The 23,761-nt window shown below is 40.6% G+C and overlaps 1 protein-coding gene across 6 annotated transcripts in view; it reads right to left on the bottom strand.

The window, feature by feature from the left end:
- Positions 1 to 733: 733 nt before the first annotated feature.
- The window catches only part of PDE8A (phosphodiesterase 8A), a 142,072-nt gene continuing 119,044 nt past the window's right edge, over positions 734 to 23,761 (bottom strand). For all 6 annotated transcript variants that reach the window (XM_072934060.1, XM_072934061.1, XM_032750307.3 and 3 more), the window contains 14 exons: positions 19,563 to 19,651; positions 18,931 to 18,982; positions 18,789 to 18,831; positions 17,788 to 17,865; positions 16,769 to 16,839; positions 16,053 to 16,217; positions 13,638 to 13,686; positions 13,213 to 13,348; positions 11,329 to 11,527; positions 8,354 to 8,571; positions 7,420 to 7,552; positions 3,922 to 4,086; positions 2,887 to 3,016; positions 734 to 2,151 (listed from right to left, as the gene is read on the bottom strand). In XM_072934060.1, the coding sequence (XP_072790161.1) occupies positions 2,045 to 2,151; positions 2,887 to 3,016; positions 3,922 to 4,086; positions 7,420 to 7,552; positions 8,354 to 8,571; positions 11,329 to 11,527; positions 13,213 to 13,348; positions 13,638 to 13,686; positions 16,053 to 16,217; positions 16,769 to 16,839; positions 17,788 to 17,865; positions 18,789 to 18,831; positions 18,931 to 18,982; positions 19,563 to 19,651 (1,635 nt within the window). In that variant the 3' untranslated portion in view covers positions 734 to 2,044. The remainder of the gene's footprint in view (positions 2,152 to 2,886; positions 3,017 to 3,921; positions 4,087 to 7,419; positions 7,553 to 8,353; positions 8,572 to 11,328; positions 11,528 to 13,212; positions 13,349 to 13,637; positions 13,687 to 16,052; positions 16,218 to 16,768; positions 16,840 to 17,787; positions 17,866 to 18,788; positions 18,832 to 18,930; positions 18,983 to 19,562; positions 19,652 to 23,761) is intronic.

The raw sequence follows: 23,761 nt of genomic DNA, 5'->3' as shown, positions 1-23,761 counted from the left end.
CTGTCCTACTGCTGTCAGTGAGACAATGGCACAGTCTGGGCACCCCTCACACGATCTGAGCCCCCTGGCTTAGGCAACATGCACACAAGAATGAACTAAATGGAATTATGAAAAGGGAATTCCCTGCCCCAACAGCATATAACTGAATTCTGAGTAGCTAAAGAGACCACACAAGCAGGGTAAGGGCAGAAAGGCATGACACAAATGGTGGTAGCCCATCAGTCTCACTGCCTTGGAGAGGAAGGAGAAACACAGAAGCAGGTAACACCTGGGGCACTCTTCCTTTCTTACCTTCTACTGCAGTCCCTGAACTGCTCCATCATCCACCTCTCCCCTGCTTCTGCTTCTTCAGGAATGGTTCAAAACGTCTCTGAACTCAGTTGCCTCTGCAGTAACGACAGTCAGCAGCCCTTTTGGTGCCTCTGGATGCCCTTCTGCTGACTGGGAAGGCTGACAGGATACTCCTCGAGTTCTCCACATGCGACACTGCGTGGAGCTGTAAAGAGACTTGTCCAAGGGTACACAAGGGTCTGATGGTCTTGCCAAGGGCAGGCCACAAACAGAGGCTTGCCAGCTACACCTTTCATCACCCTTATCCTGTTCAACCCCCTCAACTTTTCCCTTCCCCAGAAAAAAAGTATCTTAGTTATTTTAAAAAGAATTTCACGTGTTTGTTAGTCTGCCAACTACAAAGTGCACATACATTTCAAATGAAATGGGTAGGACTTGACACTTCTTAAAATATACATTTTATTATTTTCTGGTAGTTGCTATGAAGGTTTCATTCAAATTGTGAAGGTACACAGCCTTTACAAACTTCTTGAGTTGAAGGTTTGTGTTGGTGGTTTTATGTTCTTTTTCTTTTATGGCAGAGGAAAATACATTGGCTATAAAATGTTGAATCACCTCAGTATCACCTCTTCATATATGCTGTGGAATGCTTTGTAGAAATGCTATATAAAATAAGGCAGACTTTAACAGGGAATTCAGTCATAAAATGTCACGAGAGATAACAGAGTTCCAACACATTATTATTTTTGTAGCCAAGAGAAGATCAGGTGGTCTTCACTGGTTTGTGGGAGAACTACTGCAGTTCTGGTGCTCAGACAGTATACAGTTCTTGTTTATTCTACTAGTCTCAAGTGAGACCTTTTTAATAAAACTTATTTTAATTAACATAAATCAGACAATATTTAAACATACACATCTATCCTTACAGTGCAATAAAAATGTATCATTGTATAGTATTTTGTATTTGCATTATGAAAATAAAAGGTCTGTACATCAATTAAATGTATATTAATGAGTATGAATCATGTAAATTTATAATGCATCTAAAGTTGGCTTTGGCTTTTAAGTATTTATAAATTCATAGAAAATATTGAACATCTAACAAAATAAATAAAACATAACATTTTAATCATAGATGCTAACGATCAACCTCAAAATTCTTGTGTTATTTTTTACATTTGCTACTAAATTTCTTAAGGAGAACTCACTTTCAGTAGTGCTCAGAAGTGAATGATTGCACCTTCTGTGATGTGAAAAAATACAGTACATCTATTTTTCATAGATCAAAAAATTCTTTCATAGACAGTTGCATTTTAAATGTCTGATTGTTCTACATAACTGCCTGAAGTGCTTATAAAAAGCATGTAGCTTTCTCATAAAAGCTGTGAGTCTCTATTAATAGATAAACTTCTAGTGAATGTCCTTTTCATGAGGATTCTCTTCAAGGTCTTCCAGCTTCACGTGCTGGTATGAAGATATCACAGAAGTATGTTCATAATAAACCCTCTTCAGTACAAGTACTGCAGCAATCCAGTGTAATTCCACTTGGTGGGCTTATTTCATCTGAGTCCACACATGGTACTTCGTGGAAGTCAACCGCTGACCTCGTGTTCTCTTGAACGTGAAAGTTCCCCAAGTGCATGGGCTAGCTTTACTGTAATACTGAAGAGACCAAAACAAATCTGAATTCACACAGACAAAAGTGAGCTTGAATAAATATGCATATGGCTAATGACACACCATGGTCTAACTGCTATTCTGGTGGTGGTCGAAGGACTCGCAGGTTCCTCCCATCCAGTCCTTTCCAGTATTTAATGTTATTATTCAGATGCTCCATCAGATTTGGCAGGTCGGCAAATGCTAGGGAAGGAAGGGCAGAAAGCATTGAGTTTGCAGAACTGAAACAGGCACAGATTTTGTCTGCTTAAGCATCACTTGAAATGTTCAGGCAAATATGTTGAGTAGAAAAGCTTAAATCTGTCATACTAATGCTTGAAATAGTTTTGGCTGTATAGCTCTCAGCACTCGTGTAGTGCTGAGAACTGTTCTGTAAATCTACTTAATACTGGTATTGTAAGTCCCAGCAAAGGAACACAGTTTTCCAGGGGGGAAAACTAATCATGGTTGTAATTATCCTACCCCATCAAACCTCAGTCACATGTCATGATCTGGCATTCAGGAGAGTCACATTTCTGACCACTTTTACCACGGAGGCAGCACTTGGAAGGAAACAGCTGCTGCCCCAAGCAGTTTCCAGACAGTAGAAATCTGCCTTGAAGAATAACCAATATTAGCGTGGACAAAATTACTGTGCTCAAAGAGCTGTCAAAGAGAATGTGTTCTGTTCTCTGTTTACAGAGAAGCAAGTTTAAAAAGTTAAAGATTGCCAGGATCTAGTATATTATAGACAAGCCATGAGAATTGCTTGTAGCCATACTTATAAGCAATAATGAAGTTATTAATCTTACTTGAACTGCAGCAATCTTCCCCTTTCTCTCCCTTTATTTAGGAGCCATAAAAAAGAAATTTTGATCATAGCAGCTTCAAATTTTCACAAATTGCTCACACATCAGGAAACAGCAGAGTTTTGCTTACCATCCCAGGCATCAAACATATCGATAATGAAGTAATCAATGAATGATAATTGGGATTTGGGGATGCTGCAAGTATTTCTGTCAAAAACTGGCATCACAACTGGTAAACCTTGCCTCCTTTCTTCATCAGTCTGCAAGAAACATTAGTGATTATTCATCTAAGACACATTCTGTTAATGGGCTTCTTTTAGCAGCAGATTGATTTACACTGTCTAGAACATGCATCTGCTAAATCAAAGGAGGAACCTGAATAGATCTGAAGCAGCAGCAACTTAATCTTAAGCACCTAGTTGTTCAGTTTCAGCAAAGCAGCAGACAAATAGTGCCTTCCAGTGTTTCCCTCAAAGGGATATATTTGTCTTCCTTATCTGCACACAAGCTGACCCTAAGTAACTTCACACATTACTAAGTTATGACTTCTTTGGACCTAAGAGCTGCTCAGCCATTTTCAGTCTCTGATGGAAGCAGTGATCTGTCCCACTCAGACATGGCAAAGTACCTTTTGTATTCCCTTGCCCCTTTGTTGGGGTGCCAAGTTCCAACTGCAGTGTTTGGTATATAATCTATAATAATGACTGCCCGCTCCTTTTCCTCATCTTCCTAAAACCTTTCCTCAGCACAGTGTGCTAAGGGATTACAGCATTTCTTGGAGTGAGTTCTGCTCCCATCCAAACACTAGAACCTGATGATCCTATTTCTGAGGCAAAGCCAGCATGTGGGTACAGAAGCATCCTTGCTCTATCTTATGTGATGGGAGTGCATTTGCAGACAAGGCACGAAAAGCTCAGTTCCAAACTGAACAACTTGAAAGCTTAAATTTTTCAGAAATTTCATAATAGAAGTTGTCAACTTTCATCTCTCTGAAGGCATCTAGTTGTGTACCAGCACGAGTAATACCCATTATTTAAAATAAAAAGGTTATTATTTCTCACATTACATAATGCAGCCTGAGATGTTCTGTGACACTGGCACCCTTCCCCTCCCTTTTAAAGAGATGCTCACCTGCAGTTTCAGCAGCCTGCTGTAGCTGCCTTACCTGTGCAAAGTACTCCTCAGAGATGCGTCCAGCCCATTCTATACACTGTTCTCTGGGTCTGCATGGATTGGAAATGTCAGCACACTTTATCAACATGCGTTTGATAAGGATACGGTTTTCAGGAGACCTGAGAACAGTTTTGATTGACTCTCCATCACCATTATTCTGTAACATTTAAGAATTAAAAACAATCCATTAGCAAGGTCTCCACGCACTAACTCAAAAGCTTTTGTGCTTTGGGAATGCTTTCAGCACATCCTACAGGGATCAGTCCTGCTACTGGCTACCAGATTTGATGTCTAAGTGAATTTATAGGTGGATTATGAAAGTTAGCCACAGCTCTGAGCTAGCACTGAACTCCAGTTTCTGGATTCAGTCACTGGCTTTGTGACAGATCTCTTTGGCATCTTTGGGCAAGTCATCTATCTGTCTATTCCTTATCTCTCTTCTCAAAAGTGTGGAGAGGATACATTCATCACTACACACATAGTGATGAGGACTGTGTAGGCAGAAAAATGTAACTCTGCTGAAAACCAAGGATTAATGGACTTGCAAATTAAGAGTGGAATAGTTGGTTTGAGAAGAGGGACTGACCCGAGTTGCAGAGCCACCCTTGGCACACAAACACCATCAGTGTATCAATCATTCTGACAGCACTGCTACTATTCAGAGTCAGATCCTACACTGCCTCCCAGGCATGTTCCTCATTCCCTTCCCTTGCTGCTGGACTCTTTAAGGATGGATGGGTACAGGAGTTTACACTGCTGTCTACTCAGAAAAGAAACTCTTTGAAGCAAGGAACATACAAGACTTTTTTGGCACCTAACAAGGTCTTGCTCTACAGTCAGAGCAGGGAAGAAGTAACAAACAATAATGATAATAATAATGTGCTACCAGTTCCTGCAGTTTTTTGTACAAAGAGGGAGAAAGCAGAAAGAAACATTCAAACAAAGCAGCAGAAACATTCTGACCTTTTATCAGGTCAGAATAACCATGATATTTTTCAGATGAAAATTCTTGTGGGGAAGTAAGTTCTCCCTAAAGGAAGAAACTGACAGTAATAAAAAAAAATTGATAGTATAGAAATGGCTCAGAAATACCAGCTCCACAGGTCTCACCAAAATGAGATGTCTAAACCAATTATTTTCTCTCATTTCTAGGTAAGTGGAAGGGAAAACAGAAGGAAAAAGGTGAGATGTGCATTTCATGGAAAAATTATATATGAGAAAGCCAACATAAAGTGATGGAAGCTCCAGAAACACGAGTATGGAAATTAGGTATGGAAAATTAAGAGATTATTTGGTTTAGAATAGTAGAGAATATCCTAGCAGGTAAACCACCAGGGAACAAGAAAGAATGTTCACCTCTGAGATCTGTTCAAACCAAAGGCACAGTTCTACTTGCTAGATGCAGATGTCTTGGGAATAAAATGTGTTAACTGTGCTCAGTCCCAGCATCCTGCTCAGAGTGCAGAGGTGTCTCTGCATGTCAGATGTTGGCTTCCTGTCATAGCTTAGGTGACATCATGAGGGGAAATGGGAGGATAAAGGATGCTGGAGCTGGAAAGGATTTTTTTCAGTTTATGAAACAAAAGCAGAAAGGAAACAAACAGAGCAGCTTCTCAGCATGGCTCTTTGAACAAATTTGTATAAAAATAATAAATTAAAAAAAAAAAAAAAAAAGAAGAAGTGGAACTGTCCCATTTGGAACAGGCGGTTGGCAGCTCAGCCTGCAAACACTCCACTGAGTCACCACCATGACTGGAAAGCAGGCCAGAAAACACACACTGCTGCTGCAGCCAGAGGGACAGCAGACTTGAAACAGGGGCTGACAGCATTGTTCTGCTCAGCACAATAAATAATTTGCTTTACCCACTCACACATTACAGGCCTTTTAATAGGAATTTGCCAAACTGAAACTCCCAGCTGAAAGAAGGCAAACATTTTGCTTCTTGTTTTCAATAGAAATTATATATTCTTTGTCTTACTTCCCATCCTTGGGCACATCTGAATGCCTTGTGGGACAGATAATTTCCCTGCAGTCTCTGGGGCTTAAGGGTAGAACTAAACTTTTGTTTCATTTTTCTATGTCCCTGTTTGTGTTTTTACTCTCTGACTGTACAGGTCTAAGCCCTGTTCTTCAGCAGACCAGCTGTTTAGCTCTCTGTAATAGGCAACAAGAAGAGTTTGGCTCTTTGGATGGATGCTGCTGCTCAAAGAAATGCTGCATCCCAACCTTGGGGCTGGGAGGAGGGGCTCTGCACACCAAGCCAGGCCAGTGCAGGGCCCTTCAGCAAGACCGGGAGCCCTACAGAGTTACACACTCCACAGGGCCAGTGCAGTGCACTGCACCCAGCAGCAGCAGCTCCCTTGTTCTCCTCCTGCACCAGTGTTGCTATGCTCATCCAGAGAGGCTGTCCAGCAGGGAACTTAACATCCTTTCTCTAATTTATTCAGCACACCCAGAACTTGGCTTCACATTCACAGAGCTGCCATTAGCATCGCCAGGTGCCAAGAACAAAGCTAATTCTAGCCTATACTCCTGTGGACAAAGGTACAATTCTCCAATTAAGCTCCAGTCTGCTTCTCATGGGTGAAGGAACAAGACCTGTTTGCCTCCCACTCTCAGATAATAAAAAGACTGCCTTCCCCCATTACGCACAACAGTTATAAATGTGGCTTTCTAAAAAACATGGTAAGAAAATACAGAAAACCATTATGGCTCCTACATGACGTTGCCACCGATGCAAGCTTTATCATAACCATTTCTGCAAGTCTTCTCTTTGCAAAAATCATTCCAATGAAATTATACACTGCTCTTACTGGCAACAAAACTGCTGGTTGAAGCTGTTATTGAAACTGGTGTGGTTTTTCAGAAAGAGTTCTTAACAGGCAATTTCTTTGTGTCCATGGGGTTCCAGATGGCTATTGATTATATGATACATAATGTCACCATCATCTATTTTAAAGATTAAAAAAGAAAGCAGACAGAAACCCCATGAATGCTGCCAGGCAGCACTGGAGGATGAGGGCCTTATTCCCAGAGAATGCACCACATGCCAGCCCACAGACCTGCCCTTATGCTGCACCCCCAGCATGTTCCCTTGGGAGGGATGTAATTCAGCCTCTGCTTTGAAGCAAACCTTGCCTCCATTGCAGAAATGGCCAACAACAATGCCCAGTCTCACCACTTCTTCCATGGGAGTGACTGGGTTAATCCAAGTGGCATTTTTACATGAAAACATACAGCCCAGGGTCCTGTTCCAAGTATGACATCACAGCATTGTGATATTCACCCAAGTGAATCCTACACACCCTCCAAGTAACAACCATGTTAAGCAGAAGGGGATTCAAACCCAGAGGTGAAAGATAAATCTCCAGCCTCTCTTTCTCCACATTTCTGATAAACTTTCTCAGAACACCATGTGGGAATTTCCCACTGCCAAGAGTTCCCAGTCCCTGCCTAGGCATTTTAAGGAGGACTTGCAGTGTTGCTTACCCCATTTTCTTCTAGTGCTGCCAAGGGTTTGTTAATGCTGTTGACAAACTTGTTGACATGCTCAAAGTGCTTTGTCATTTCTGTTGCTAAGACCATGTCAATAATGACTTGGCGAAGGGTTCGATACTCATTCCTGTTTAAAGAAGGAAACAATTAAGAATGCTGGCTGGGTCACAAAGGGCTGGTTGCTAAAACAAGTCTAACAAAATTGCAACAGACCATTCCTCTTTGAGAGAGGTGCTAGGGGAAGAAAGAACAGTAATAAAGGCTTGGGCAGCTGCGTCTCTGTTAGATGCAGGAGTACCTTTGGTGTGTAGGGACATATGTGTTCCAGGCATGACTGGATCTCTAGGAGAAACAGCACCAGAGCTGGGCAGAAGCAGAGGCTTAGGAGGCTGCTGGGACATGCCACACCTGCATGTTCCCAAGGCTTTTAGCACAGACACTCAGCTGTGGCTCACTCTCCAGTCAAGTTTTCAGAAATATTTTTCTATTGTATCTTGAGAGAACCAAGGCAATGGTCACATCTGTGCCCTAAATGCTTCTCTGAGGCTGCAGAGCAACAGGTCCTTCATTATCTTTCACAAGGCTCTGTGGCTCTTCCTTGTTCTCTACCCACCCAGCCATAGCTTGTTCTCTACATTCAGTGACACAAAACAACTCTTCTAGACTTGCTCATATTAAGATTTACACTAAATTCCTTAGATAGAGCCTGCCTTTTTATGGACAGGAGAAACTGACAGTGGGGAATTACTAAGAAGTCTTTGCAGGAGAGACAGAAGCATTCTACTCTTTTAGAAACAAATTTCACAAGGGCCATGGACAGTTATCCACCAGGCACTGCCCTCCTCTAGGGTGCTTGTTTGCCTTCTGTTACACAGAAGGGAGAGAGAGATGTCAGTGGGCAGACAAGGACCCTGGGGATTAAGCTTACCTCTCCATGTTTTTAAATATATTGCATTTGCCATCCCGGGTGGTGAGCTGGAAAGCCAGGGCAGCGTGGTGGCTCTCCAGCACGGCCGTGTCATTGTAGAGAATTGCGAGCTCGCTGCCAGCATTGCACAGGAAGGAATTTGTTCTTCCTGGGTGATCCACATCATGGACTGTGGCAGCAATGAGCGCAGCAACCTCATCAATTGGATCCAGAGTTTGCTGAAAATAGAAGGGTGCTTAGTTTTCCTGGCACACTCATTAGAAACCCTGTTCTGTCCATAAGATTAAGCCGAGTCGCTGAGGAATAAAAGCCAAAACTCTGGAGATCAGTAAGGGTCAGATGTTCTACACAGAGCAATGGAAAATTCATTGTAAGCTTCACTGAACATTGCATGACTTTTTTGGCCATTTTGTACCTCTTAAATTTTGCCTTAACCACACCTATGTCACAGCACATCAAATTAAACAAATGTAAAGTAATAAACTAGTTTGTGTTTTCTAGCAACACTGAAACTACCTTCACTTGGAGTTAAGGTATTTGGCTTGGAAAAAAGACCAATACTGCTAAAAATTATTCTATTACCACCCCTTAATTTCCTTTGGCAATTTAATGTGTCCTAATCATGTTCCATTTACGCGCTGGCCAGGCTTACAGTTTAAAATGAATGCTATCCATACATCCAGTTCTTTAATAAAGCTGTCCTGGGTTACAGCTAATGCGTATTCTGTGGAGAATATTTGATGTTTTGTATCCATGGATAAATTACATGACACATGTTCTGTACTTTGTGTGTCACATTCTGATTCTGGTAGCATGCTGCACTCCAAGCTTTATGAAGTTTTTTTTAAACTCCAAGTTTACTTGCAATGGGCATTAATTTATGCCTATTTTTATCTATCCTGTCATGAAATACAAACCTATTTGACTCTTAAGATTTTACATTTAAGTGTTAATACTTTATTAATAGCATAAAGGGGAACAAGAATTAAGCATCTCAGAAATATTTTGTATACATTTGGAAACCACCCTTTGTGCTGTGTTTATACTGGCATTTGTGAAGGACCACAGATACAAAATAATTATATTAAAAATTTTAATAAAATTAAAGAGACACAAGAGCATAAATATTCCCATTTGAATCTGGGAGCAGGGCAGATAATTTTCATTCCAATTTGCTTTAATTCGAGGTCCAAATTCTCTGTGGGCCCTCTACTACAATTCAGAATTGTTACACTGGTAGGTAAAAAGACAAACCCTTCCCTTCTTCACACCTCCTGAAATTATGCAATGATTTGACTTTGCAGGAGCAGGGATATTATGAGAACTGTCAAGAGAGTCTCGTGGAGAACAAGAGAAGGCAAATAATTCTTTCTGCTCTAGTTCATAGTTAGCATAGTTGTCTGAAATACTCTGCTGTGTGTTAGCTTCTTCCTTTTTTCTTTCAGCTGCTGCTCATGGGGTTCTATTTTTGTGGTATGCAGTTTGGAGAGAGGGATTTCCTCAGAGGGACACACTGACCAGCATTCAGTCTGGCTGAGAAAGACCTGTGCAGATGGGAAATGGCCAGAAACATGAGAATGCCTGACCTGGAGGATCACAGCAGTCTACCTGACATATTTCACAGGGATTTACAGTACTTTTACACCCAACATCAAGTCAACTTTGTTATCTTAACTCCCATGGCACAGAAGTGAAAACTATTCTGAGAATACAGCTTCAATTTCAGAGCCAGAAAATTTTCCTAGGCAAGTTGAACTGAGTTCAAGCTACCAAAAAAAATATTCTCAGCATGAATTTCAGTGGCAGAATTGGGCTTTCTGTGTTTAGATTAAGTTGAACTCTGGGCAACACAAAAGCAGCTGGGCTTTAACTTTGAAAAGATTAAGAGAGAATTCTGAACTTTGATCCTGCTCCTTCTGTTGCTGCAACATTTTTTTCTCTTCCTATGCCTACGGAGGAATGGAAATAACATTCTGGAAAAAGAGGAGGCAGTCATGCTTCTGTGGCATTGAAATGGATCCAGATCTTGTCTGTTTTTCATAGATATTCTTGGGAAGACCAGCTAAACCTCTGGCAAATCAGGAGCTGAAAAAAATCCAGTGACTTCTATCCCCACTTGGCATATAGTATTTGTAAATCAGCCTCTGGAGAGCACATTAATGAGCTGCAGCTCCAAGTTAACAGAATTACTACAGTTTAATGAGCTGTCAGAAGCTTGTTTACAGTCACAAATTTCTCAGCCAGGTGCCCATCATTGGTCCTATCCTTAGGCAGGCCAGTTCATAACTTCTACCCAAGACTGAGACTCAGAAAAAAGTCCCCCCACTCTGCTGCACACACACCAAGCACTGCTTTATTCCCCTTCTCCAGTCTGGGCATGTGAGAGCAAAAGTCGCTCTGATTTATTCTGGTTGTCAGTGGCTCTAATACCCCAGTGGGTGTTATGGTACTGACAAGTAAGTAATTTTTTTTCCATTTATTTCAATTTTTTTCTCCTCCAATGCAGTCTCTTTAAGCCTCAGGGCATCTTCTCCAGGGGGTGATATATCCTACTTTATGGCCTATATTGTCCTGGGAGTCTTTTGCAAAATGACCATCACAAGGCATAAGAGATGGTAATTTATCACATTAAATCTGTATTTGGCATGTACCATCACAAAAGTAATTATGTCATTAGCTCACCTGTCTGAGAAGGTTTAACTATATAACTTTTCAAGAAGTTTTACTTGAAAAGAAGGTTTTCTTATCCTCCCATCAAGAATTGTTCAATTCTGTAATGTTAGTATCCATCCTTCTACACATACTATAAGAGAGATCCTAGAATTCATGTAAAGCAGCCCAGTTCTTTGACCTCAGAGTTACCAAACTGGTTGGCACTGGGCAGACATTTGGCTTTTGAATCTGTTTCTGAGAGATCCTTCTTTGATTGCATCTGTATTTCCTACCTAAACTGTTTCTCATAAATGTGGACTCACCTTTACTCTTTCTTTAGACAAGAAGTAAGCAGTAGCGTGTAGTACATCTGCTGAATGAGTAGAATTATGGTAGGAGTTGGAGGAATGGTAGTTAGCCTCAATAACTTGTAGCCATGACCTCAGAGTGGATTCTGAACAGTTTAGGAATTCACAGATTCCAAAGCGAGCAAATATTTTGAGACCCAGATAAACCAAAGGCCTGTGGAGAAAAATAAACAGAAAGTTTTAAAATGAATGCAGCTGAAAGAATATTATATAGCATAAACAGTATGAATCCACACAGCATTTTTAGCTAATAACATATGTAATGATGTGTAAGGACTTGTTACGGAATTACTGTGTCATATACTGGAATTGTAACATACATAAAGTCAAATTCCCCTTAATTCCCCCCAGTGCCAGACAAAGGTGTCTCCAGGTTTTCTGTCAGGGAACTGTAATGCACTAAAATTTAATTCATTATCCTGGCTTTATTACCATATATCTGCTTGGACTTAAGGCAACACTAGTAATATATTCATACTTGTGAGTAATTGAAAATCACTTTACTTATCTTAACAAATTAACTGTTGTTATTTAAACACAGTAGGAAGCAATCATAATTATTCTACCTTTAATAAAAGTACAAGCAACAAAGTACCTCCTTTGTCCCTCTGTGGTCCCTCCAGATCAGTAAGAACAGAGAAACCTACCTGATGATTTCATGCATGTTGGCTGGGATAATTAATTAAGTTGCTGCAATGTACCCATTAAATGTTTTAAATCACACAGACTGACTGTATTTTTACATTTTTCTTTTCGATTACTTATCTCTATTACTTCATTAGAAATCAAAATGTAGCAAAGAAAGAAAACCTAAAGCAAGTGGATGTAGATATCTTCATTTAAAATAAAATAATTTTTAAAAATAATAAAACCCTGGGGAGTTTTCCACCTTTTTGGTCTATAAAACCACAGTTTAATAATGAAGTGCATATTTGTCAACTAAGTGCTTGACATCTTTCTTAGACTTTGATTTTGAATAACTTCCAAAGCTCTTACAGATCTGGGATTTTGACAAAGGGTTTAAGATAGTCAATTCATTGCAGGATCTGGCCTCCAAATAAGTGTCTCACAAAAGCTTTTACCTAAGACAAAGCATGATAAATGAAACTAGGACCCAAAGAAAAACTTTTCAAAAGCATAAAAAATAAAATAAAGGATTTAAACAGAAAGAACAATTTACAGTCTTAGGGGGTGCCTTTGATACTAATGAAATACAGTCTATTAAAACTGCTGATCTGTTTTTGAAAACTTCTATGATGGAAATTGGTATGCCCTGCTTTTTGTCAGTAAATGTGCTTCAGTTAAGCTTATACATAAAATATAACCTGCCAAGAATAAAGGCCTTCCTCTAATCCCAGAGAAAGGTAATGGGAATTCTGCTGAAAAGCTGTTTTGGAACTGTTGAGGAATAAAACCTTCCCAATCGAATGGAAAGAAAATAAAACCTGATCTGTTTCAACTGATCAAATCAAGATCAGTATGTTGACTCTGTGTGTAGTTTCCCACAACAGAAATTTGAATCTCCACCAAAAAAAACCCAAACTTTTATATTACTGAATAAAGGAAGACTTTAAAAATTATGTTGTATACCATACCAAAGATATATAATCTTCACTTACATCCACTGTGAATTTACAAGAAATAGTGCACAATGAAACAGAAGCTATTTAAGATGCATACACAACTAGAAATGACTATGAGAAAATGTCAAACATCTGACATTGACATTAAAATTAATTCAGTTGTAAAAGCACAGGTAGAGAATTTAAGGATCTGATTAGAGGATGACATTTAAGTCTCTTTTCAGCAACTCGTTTATGAGCTCTTGCATTTACTGACCTTTTATGGGTGGCAGCCTCAAGTTCAAAGATATCAAAATCCCACTGTTCCTCATTTTCCATTGCCTGTGTTATCCGTGGGGGTATGTCATTGAGGGAGATTGGAGAGCTCAGACTGCCAGCAACCTGATGAGTTTCTTTTGAGGAATACAGTTATTACTATATGTATTTATTAACGGTATATTATGTAGTATATTTAATAGTGAGATACAATTTTACTGAATGACCATGCTTTCTCTTCTGTAGTAACACCTGGCTCAGTAATGCTGCAGAAAAATGCTTACAGATAAATCCCGCCCCCCCCAAAAAAAAAAATCCCACAAACAAAAAAATGCTTATAAAAAAGAACATCTAATCCTATTTCCCCTGCTTCTTAGATTTCTGAACATGTTTTAATATCTCAGTAGCTGCCAAATTAAAACTTACGTTTTGCTGACAATATGTATTCGTTCCCTGATAATCTTCGTAAACCATCCTGTTAAATGAAAGTTGCAAGTTAAATGGAGGGTATTGCACAATAGGTCTAGGAGATGACACCAAGTAGTAGCACAACAGCTTCAGAGAGGCCTGACTGTAACCTGCAACCTGCCACAGCCATCAGAGCTGCCTCTCCTTATTTGTTTGTACTGTTCAGATTAGCCTGGTTTACACATAGCTCGTAACAGATGAGGAACTGCAGGTGAGGGTATTCAATATGGACTCAGGTAGGTAAAAACTCAGGTTTCTCAGGTGCAGAGGAAGGTCTAGAATTGCAGCTTCACATCTGTCTTTGTCTGGCCAACATGCACACCAGCTGTGGGTCTGTGCCTCAAAGCAGACTCGGTGTGTCCACACACTTCCAGCAACAAGCAAAGGTGGGCGGTGAGAGGGAGTGGATGGAGACATTCCCCTGCTCTCCTGCCCTGGTATTGGCAGATCCAGTCACCTCAGCAGCATAAGAATCTCATGAGAATCTCAGGAACAAATTACTCTGAGGCTTCTTTTCTAGCACACAGAATGTGTACATGTTTATTCTTCAGTTCAGTGCCTCCTAGGCTAATTCTGGCATGATGCCTATATGTGAACACTGAGATGATGGATTAAAACTAACAGAATTATGTATTTAATATTTACTTTTCATTTTATAATTCTAAATGCTGTGGCCCAAATCCTGCTTGCTCTTTTGAGGTTACAGCTGTTAGCTCATGTTTAGCCCGCCATGTAAAAAAACAGTGTTAAAAAAAACAAACTTCTGAATTCACCTTATTAAAAATGTTTTCCACACCAAGTATAGCAGAAGTAAATGTGGATCCTGTATCTGAACATGGAATATAACAGCTTAAAAGAGCTGTTATAGCTAATTCTTATTTTCATATTTGTAAGTAAATGAGCCTGGAGTTTTGTCATTTAAAAGGAAGAGGAGTACAACAGTGGCTGTTCAATAGAACTGCTATGACACAAGTATTTAGGTCACCAGATGCTGCCTATCATTTAGCATCAAAGATTAGTTTTTAAGAGTTGAAATAGCAGGTGTAATTGTATCTGGTACATCTATCTTTGAACTCCAAATGCCCTTCCTGCTTGAGAGTTCAAATCCAATAACATATTACTTGTTTCCTTCTCAGATGTAACTTCTGAACGCAAATGGAACAATATAATTATGTTTTCAGCAGACCTTTTGATGGAAAAATGTTAATCTCCAATAACTTTAATGCTCATACCATGCCATATGCTCTGAAATGAATTTTCTCGGCTTTTCTTATTGCTCCATCAAAAAGCCTTGGGTTTATTTTTAGTAAAGATTTTATATTTTGCAATATTGTTATCTTCATGTTTGTGGACCAAATACAATCAAAATACAAATGCATGTAAGAATCAACAATCCACAAAAAGGAGAAACCAGTCGAGCTTATGGACTCTTATGTATTCAGCAGGAGAAAAGATTCACTTCAAGACTAATAATTACATGTATCAATATTCTTCCTATATTTTTGTAGTTAAGGTAACAATAAATTTTGTCTACTCAGTTAGTAAATACAACCCAGTATGAACCATTCAGGTCTTCTCCTGGAATTCTTGAAGTCTCCCACATGCTTCTGCTGATTAGATATTTGCTGTGGTATTTTTAAAGGTAAAAATACACAAACTATTTGAAGATTCTGATAGATACTGCAAAGGTGTCATTATATTTCCAACACAAAATTATAATAGCCCAGAGACATCTCTGAAAAGCTCACATTTTGTAAGCCTTTTTGCATCCAACACAATGTATTTTTTTTTCCCTGATGTAGCCTTTCATATGCAACCTACAGAGTAATGAGAGCACATATCCTTAGGGCACAGGTAACATTCATCTAAACTCATCCAGGCTCTGAAGGTTTGTGTTCAGTTCTTGCTTCACTGTGTGCCCTTTGCTCAACTTTGGGTACTATGCTATAGGTACAAATGTAACCCAACAAACAGCAAGAATGTATTTTGCAATCTTTTGAAAACATTATTTTGATAGACTGAAAAGCCCCCCAAAACCACATCATTCTAATCCTCATTAATAAATAAAAAATCTGGTTCTCTTTCTTTCTTCCTCTCCCATATGTGCCTTACTCAAACGAAACACATTGAAAACACATTTGTTTTTACTTTCCATTTTTAGCTAAACTAATGTTTTAAAGGGGCTGGTCAATTTTCTTCCCATTTCCAAAGCTACATTATTCAAGTAGGGGGAGAAAGTCCACAAAAAGATGCGTGCAGTTTTTCCTGAAAATTTAGCATTGTAGAGCACATGGCAGATGATAAAGATCAAGTAACTGGGAAAATCAGGCAGCAAACATTAATCAAGAGCTGTTTGTGGCAGTAAGTACTTACTGTCATTAACCCTCCAACAAGGTCACTTGTATGTGGATCCTCATCTTTTGTCCCCAGTTGTGGAGAGTACAATTCAGTGGTTCTTAAAATCTCCAAAGCCCGATCTAAAGCTTCCGCAACTGGCATGGGACTGCTCTCTTGTGCAGCATTGATGATGTTTATTACCTAATGTAGCATCAGACATATGGTGAACTTAGAAGCGATTTTTAAAAAACAGAGAAACTCATTAATTACTATGGAAAACTCAGGAAAACAACAAGATTTAATCTGCATGGGGGAAAAACAAAATGAAAGGGATGTTACCGAAACGTTGATATTTGCTACTAACTCTGGAAATAATATAGTGGCCTTAAGGAAACTTAAGTCATCTCATTTAATGACTTTCTCCTCCAAGGCACAGCCTCAGAATGTAACTTTCTCCCCCTTGCCTCTCACAATTTATTAAAGAGCTGTTCTTTGGCAAATTTTTGAATAGTTTCAGAATGCAGTTGACAATGCATAAGTAAGAAGGAAGAACTCCAGTCTCTCCTTCTTGAAAAGGGTATTGTGATGGCTGACTCCGTGGATGACACTGTACCAAGCAGGTCTGTGAGATCTTTGCTCAGAGGATCTGCCTTTTTGAAGCTACAGCAGTGGGGGGGTGAACAGGGGAAGGAGCTGCACCAGAGGCTGGTGCTGCCCTGGAGCCTCATGGCCCAGCACAGCTGTGACATTACCTTGGTGATGGGAGCCTCGATAGTCATGGAATGGACCCTGGCCATGGAGGAGCGGCGCCGCTGGGAGCTGCCTGTGTGCAAAACAGAGCAGAATTTGTACCCTGACTGCAGAGACAAGGCTGGCCTGGAGGATCAGCCAGGAACTCCTGAGGCCTTTTCTGCACTGCTTGCCCTGCTGTGCCTTTCAGAGGCAATCTACTGCAGAATGCACAACTGCAAAGAGATGCTGGCTGAACCACTGATGTCCCTGATTAGAGATAAGTGGCTGTAACAGCCTGGCAAAATTATGGCTTTGCTTTATTACTTTAAATATTCACTTACAAACTCAGTAAAAAGACTAGACATATATGTGTGTATGAACTGGCAGGCACAGGTAGGTACCCACTGAATTTAGATTATTACAGGATGTATCTACTCTTGCTGCCTGATGCAATATGACAAGTCATAATGAGTCAGCTTCCAAGCTGAGGTAAATCACTGAAGCTCTTTTGAAGTGGGCACCTATGCCAACTAAAAACAGCAGAGGTTTGGGCCTATTACATTGTAAATTTAAAAACATGTTTAATATTGGCTAGCAATTTTGGTTGTGCAAAAAAAAAGGTCGAGATGAGATTTTTCTGGATATTGTGCTACCTATAAAATGCAGACATCTTTGTTACTTATTGTGCTGAGCAGTTCTTAAGAAGAAGAGTCAATGTTATTTTTGCTATACTGGAATATGACTGGATTCTCACTGCCACGGACATGCTTCACTAGTGTATGCTGCCTAGACTGTGGTGAGAGATGATTTAACAAAAGCATGTAAGTGCCAGCAACAGTTTTGAATATGTAACTCATCTATCAAGTTTGGGGTGATCTAACAGAGCAAAATACAACACAGTGAAAGAAAACAAAATTAAGAAAAAAATATCTTTCTATCTCTATAAAGGGAAGAGGTAAGAAATGTAACAATTTGTGTATTGGGTTTGCATGACAACTCCAACTCAGCCAGACCCAACACAATGAGTTGTTTCACATACCATCACTCCCACGTGATGTTGTGGATCTGACATCCAGGGATCCTTTCCTCATGTCTTTGTGTCTACATGTCTGAGTATCTGTGAAGAAAATGATATTGAATAAAGACACAAAGTTTTGCCTAAGATGCATGTTGAAGGAACTGAAGCTCAGAAAAGCCTGGCAGCAGAGTGACATTGACCTCAATGCTTCAGCAGATTAGAGCTGATCAAAGTGCCTTTTAAAGCTCTTGCCCTATTCCAGTCCTGAACCCAGTCAAGTTCTCAGGCAGAACGTGCCTAAATGTTTGTGCAGAAGAAAACAGTGTGGAGAGAAAAGCTCCTCTCTTGCCACTGTGACATAATTGCAGTTGCAGACACAACTTGTGCAGCACACCTGAGCTGACCCAAGGAACCACTGCCACCAGGCACTGGTGGGCCACAGCAGAGCACATGCCAGCAAGTGGAGCACTGCACCCCAGGTTCCTTAGGGACTCCAAGATTCAGCCTGTGCTGACTACAGTTAACAACAGAAAGGATGCCAAGGATGCCCTCACCGAAGTGCTGATATGTGGGATGAGGATGAATGACAGCGTCAGTCATCCTCATTCCCCCCACACGCAAGCTCCCCGCAATGCAGCTCAAAGCAGTGCACAGGTGCCATGTGCTGCGGAGCAGCCACAGCAACACGATGACATGACAGCATCCTTCTCATTTCTGGCACAGGGATCCACCACCTACAACTGAATTGTGGCACTGAATCCAGCAATACCATGACACCAGCTTGGGGCCCTGTGACGCTGTTTTCAAAGGTGGGCTGCTTTATGTCACCTCTAAAGTAAGTGAGGCAGGCAGAGAGGGAGCTTGTATTTACTTTCCTGCATTTTGGGTTGGATTCCCAGCTTATCACTAGGTAAATAGGACTGTTCTGTGAGACTGTGCTTTCAGTCAAGCCATTAACAGTGGCCTTTATTCTCTCCCCAGGTATGTTCTCCAGTTCTTGAGAAAGAAGAGACATGTCGTACCTGTCTGAGATTCAGCCTGAATACATTCACATGTCTTCTCCACCTACAAGTCAGTATGAAAAATCCAGTTAGTCAGAACTCTGCCATTATTTTGTTACACTTAGGCTCAAACTAAAGTGAGCATAGCACTATTTTCACTTACCTTATTGTTGTCATTGCACAGTCTACTAATTGACACATAGTGTCTAATCTTTCTGCAGGCAAAAAACAGCGTGTTAATTCCCATCCAAACCTCAGCTCTAATTCAGTGCTGATACTTGGGTGCTCCAAAGGCTCGATTTGGGGACCAAGTGGAAGTTGCATAAAAATCAAGACATGCTTGAATCTTGCCAATGGTCAAAGCACACAGTGACCTCATCCCATAACAACCCTTGGCAAGAGCCATGAAAGGAGCACAGAGAAGTGAGCATGGAAGGGCACAGTGCAGATGCTCAGTGAAACAGGATGTAGGTCCTGATGACACCAACACGAAGCACAGAAAGACCAGAGGGTGCACTTGCACTTCAGGGAGAATTAGAAGAGTCAGAGTCACAAGTGAGCACATCTGCATCTTTGGCTCCTTTTGGGGGAGAATACGAATTTTACTTTCCCTGCACACAACATATAAAGTTGATTTTGCCCCAAGGAATTAAGCACAGAGGTCTGAGGCACCCTTCCTTGCATAAGCTTCCATTATACTCAGTAGCAGGATAATTCAATATCTGCTGAAGACAACTGAACTCTAAACTGAGCCTTCATTCAGACACAAATCATGACTTTAGCTTTCACACTTACCCTCCCTGTCCAATGACAGGTAGTATCTTCACATTTTGTTGTATGCTGTCTCCATTTTTCTTTTTCGCGTAGTACATTCCTTGCCATTCCTGAAAAAATAATTCAAGTGGAAGGAAGTTCAGATAAAACATGAAGAGAAGCTGTAGCTTCGTACCTTCTGTCACTGAAAGTTGTCTCACAATACAAAACCAGGCAGGACTGGTTAAATTGTGCTCAAACCCTCAAATTTCTCCCCTGTAAGTAACCGGTAGGTCACTGTGTTAATGCCAATGCATGGACAACTTCCAGAGGAGCAGCCTGGGAACACTCTGATGGCAACAGCTGGAACTCAGGAGCTGTGGGAATTAGCTGCATTCTCTTCCCCATCTGACCTCAGTGGTGTTGCAGGTCATTTTGGGGAGAGCTGGTGAAGAGCCCCGTGAGAGCAGGAGCTCAGAGCAGCCTCTGCCTGGAGCAGAGTCCCCCTGGAGCAGTAGGTGTGGGTTCCCCAGGGACCCAGGACAGGAAGGTGACTGCAAAGCTGTTACACCATTCTCATCATCTTCCCTGCTGGATACACCATCTCTCCTGCATGGCTGGGATGTCTTACCACTGGGTAATATGAAATGCATCTGTGACTCAAAGTGCTTTGGTATACCAGCACATTTACTTTCCATACTGTCAGTTTATTATCAAATGCAGCACAGATTTATTCTATTTCTTTTAAAGCAGAAGAGAGCTCAGTAGAATAGCTCCTGGATTCTGCCTCCCCTCTAAAAGCACTCTGGTTTTAGGATTGCCCACATGTTTCCATCCCTAGAATAGCTGTTCGTGTTTTTTTTTAACAGAGGCATATTTTGAGCTGGGCATTTACTAAATATCAAGTGATTAATTAATAATTAAATCCATCTTGCATGTGCACTTAACACAAACTGCTCAGGCCAATTGCTGTATTTCAGTTGAGCTCAACAAACTGTAGATCAGATCTTATGTATGTGAAAATACCCTCATGAGGCACACAGTATATATTTATTTATGTGAGACTGACAGATTTCACAGTCAAGCCAGCCAGAACACAGGTACAGAGAGAATAGTTTTACATTTTTGTGGATGGAGCCAGCAAATAAAGACTCCTGCCCACAGAGAACTGCATGGTGACAGGCTGTACAGAAAAAAATATGAAAGGCTTTTCTGAGGATCTGTCAGAGAAAAGAACTGTGAATAACAAACTAGTGTAGTGAGCATAATGTCTTCTGTGAGCTGCTTGAGGAATATAAATGAAGATAAAGCAAGCACCACAAAATTCAATGCTCTCATAATTAAAATTATGCACATCAATAGTTTCCTGACAACCAGGATGAGGTAGAGATGAGTAATTGATCTCTAACCCAGGTAATAAACCCAGGATGTGCACAAAGGGGTGAAGTCATAAACTACAGATTGGATAATTCCCTCATTGAAAGCCTATCCTTTTCAAGGCAGGTTATTCACTAATGCATTCTTCTTAGTCAACAGATCGATTTTTTAACTTGTGAATTTCTAAAACCTGTGAAACTGTGGCAGGAAATGTGTGAGGGAAAAGGTCAGCGCAATTCTGAGAAGCAGGAGGTCCAAGCCAAACTCCTGCTGGTAGGTGAAGTTCTCCCAGGGATGTCACTTAAAGGTATTTTAAGAACACCATATGCTCTCTCCCAGAGCCTCTGTCAGCACTCCAGCAGAGGAGAGCTATTCCCAAGACGTGCTGTCAGTCAAGCCCATGGTTATGTCTGCACTGGAGCCACACAAGCACCGTGACCAGTTCCTGCTGTGGGGGGTGCTGGGATCAGAGCAGAGCCCACAGCACACACAGCAAACCCCACGGAGCCGCTTCTTACACAGGGCAGCACTGCTGAGGTTCCAAACTCCATGGAGAAGGCCAAGGCACACATCTGTCCACTGAGAACTCTCACAGGCACAGTGAGGAACCCCCCAGCCCAGCCTTCCTTTTACACTGGGGCTCCCTGCACCAGACAGCAAAGTTCAGCAAGCTGCTTGCAGGAAACAGAGCAAACCAAATTAAACACACCACATCACGAACACAACCCCACAGAACTGAAGGCTGAGCTAGGAAGGTGCTGCCACAGAGTGTGATTGCTCTCCCACCCCCTCTGCAAAGAACTTGCAAACACTTCCCAAAGCATGAGAGGAATTGCATGGCTTGTCTGCTTTATCAGTAGGGGTTTGTCTCACTGCAGAAAAAGCAAAACTAAGAGCACACTGCAGAGATCAGAGGAGGCAAGAATTCTAGTCAGAATTGCACATTTCATCTTAATAGATGCAATTTGAATCATGAAACAGAAAAATTAAGAAAAGCATAACTCTTTTTTAACTCCTCAAGTATGGATGGATGAACATTTCAATAACATTGGCTTCTGGCATATTACAAGACAGCTGTAGTAACAAAAAGTTAACTTTCAGAGATACGGTTTTTGCTAAGAGAAACAACATCCTGACCCAAGAATCCCGATGTACCTTGCAATTTCCAACTTTTCATTACAACACCTATGAACTTCTGTTTGATTATACTGAACTTTCTAATAGCTCTGTGCTTGTCAGCACAAGAGGTGAAGTGCTGCAAGAGTGCATCTTCCTAAATTCCATTTAGAGACAAGATAAATTTCATGCAGCTTAGATTTTTCCAAAGATCAAAAAACTTGCTTTCTATTATTTTTACTACTATGTTAGCACTGTACTATATTTGTTCAAAACCAAAGTCAAACCTGTTGACAGGAGATTATCACAGCAGCAGATAATTTCCTTTTTTTGATACGCTGTAACCTACAGTAGCCAAAATACAGCCTATTGTAGTGATAAGCAGTCTTCTAAACTTAGGATATAAAGAAATCACAAGTCTGAAAACTACACACAGACCATATCAGAATGATCCAGTTAACTCTGAAATTGCTGTAATATCTTGATACAAAATTATTTCAAAACTTCAAGTATTTCAAAGGTTGTTTCTCACAGTAAACCTCTACTTGCAAATGAGTCCTGTAATAATTTAATTGGCAATTCATTTTTATATTAACATATAAATTTAAGGTTGCATAGATTACGTATTATAAAATGTTCCAGAGGGAAACACAGAACACCTGCAAACAATATATCTACCTAAACTAGCTTAAGCTGTTGCAGACAGACACCTTTAAGTAGGCAGTATTTCATTAGCCCTCACTGTTAAAGCCACACAGTCAGGAGTAAAATTAGCACAAGGAAGGAGATGAATTAAATTTAGATTTCTATCACTCATAGAGTAAAATATATTTCTATTATGAATGAAATTTTTATCAGCTCACTAAAATATTAAAAAATTTTATCACTTTATATCTTGAGAATTGATGGTGTGGATTTAAAACCTGACACATCTAATGCATTTGAATTACAACTTAATAAATACTCCCTCCTAACATCAGTTTTGCATTGCACACATTTACTGAAACAACTTCAGTCAGGCAAGAGAAGTGTGAAGCACTATAATCCAAACTACTGTCTGTTGCTGGGATCTGTCCCAGCAGGCCAACACACGTGGAAATGAGGGACACAATCTGCTGAAATGCACGTGGAATCTGCTCCCAGCTTTTGCCCCTGAGTGCTGTGTCAGCACCCTGAGCTCCAGAGCACGGCTCAGCACAACTCTGCAGTGGTGCTTTTGCACCCCTGCCTAGGTGAGAGTGCCCTGATTCCCTCTCCCTGCTCTGTGCCAATGCTGTGCTGCTTCCCACGGACACTCCCCGTGACCCTGAGCCATGGAGCACCACCAAACACAGCCCTTCCCAAACCTCCCTGTGCAACCCCCATCATCTTCTCCCTACAAGGCACTATGTGATGTTCAGTGACACCAGCCCATCCCTGAGCAATGAACCTCTCTGATGGAAATCCATTAGACAGCTCCCATGCCATTAGAGAATTAAACAGATTGGCAGCTGGCAGCTGACACTGCCTATCACTTTCAAGTGATATTGCAAATGTCTCCTTGGTATTTTTACATTCTGAACTTGCAAATCAGCTTCCACATTTCATGGTGAAATTCTTCAATATGGTACTTTTCTCATTTACATAGCACCAGATAACATGTGCATCCATCTCATTTTTCTTCAGTACTCCCACACCATTTGCTATGAACAGCATAAATTATAAAGAAACGCAGTAAATCGCTTATTTTTGTAAAACAAGTATCTCTA

The sequence above is a fragment of the Taeniopygia guttata genome, chromosome 10 (genome assembly GCF_048771995.1).
Source record: "Taeniopygia guttata chromosome 10, bTaeGut7.mat, whole genome shotgun sequence".
Taxonomy (NCBI): domain Eukaryota; kingdom Metazoa; phylum Chordata; class Aves; order Passeriformes; family Estrildidae; genus Taeniopygia; species Taeniopygia guttata.
Note: the sequence above shows the minus strand (reverse complement) of the source record. Positions and strands in the feature narration are given on the sequence as shown.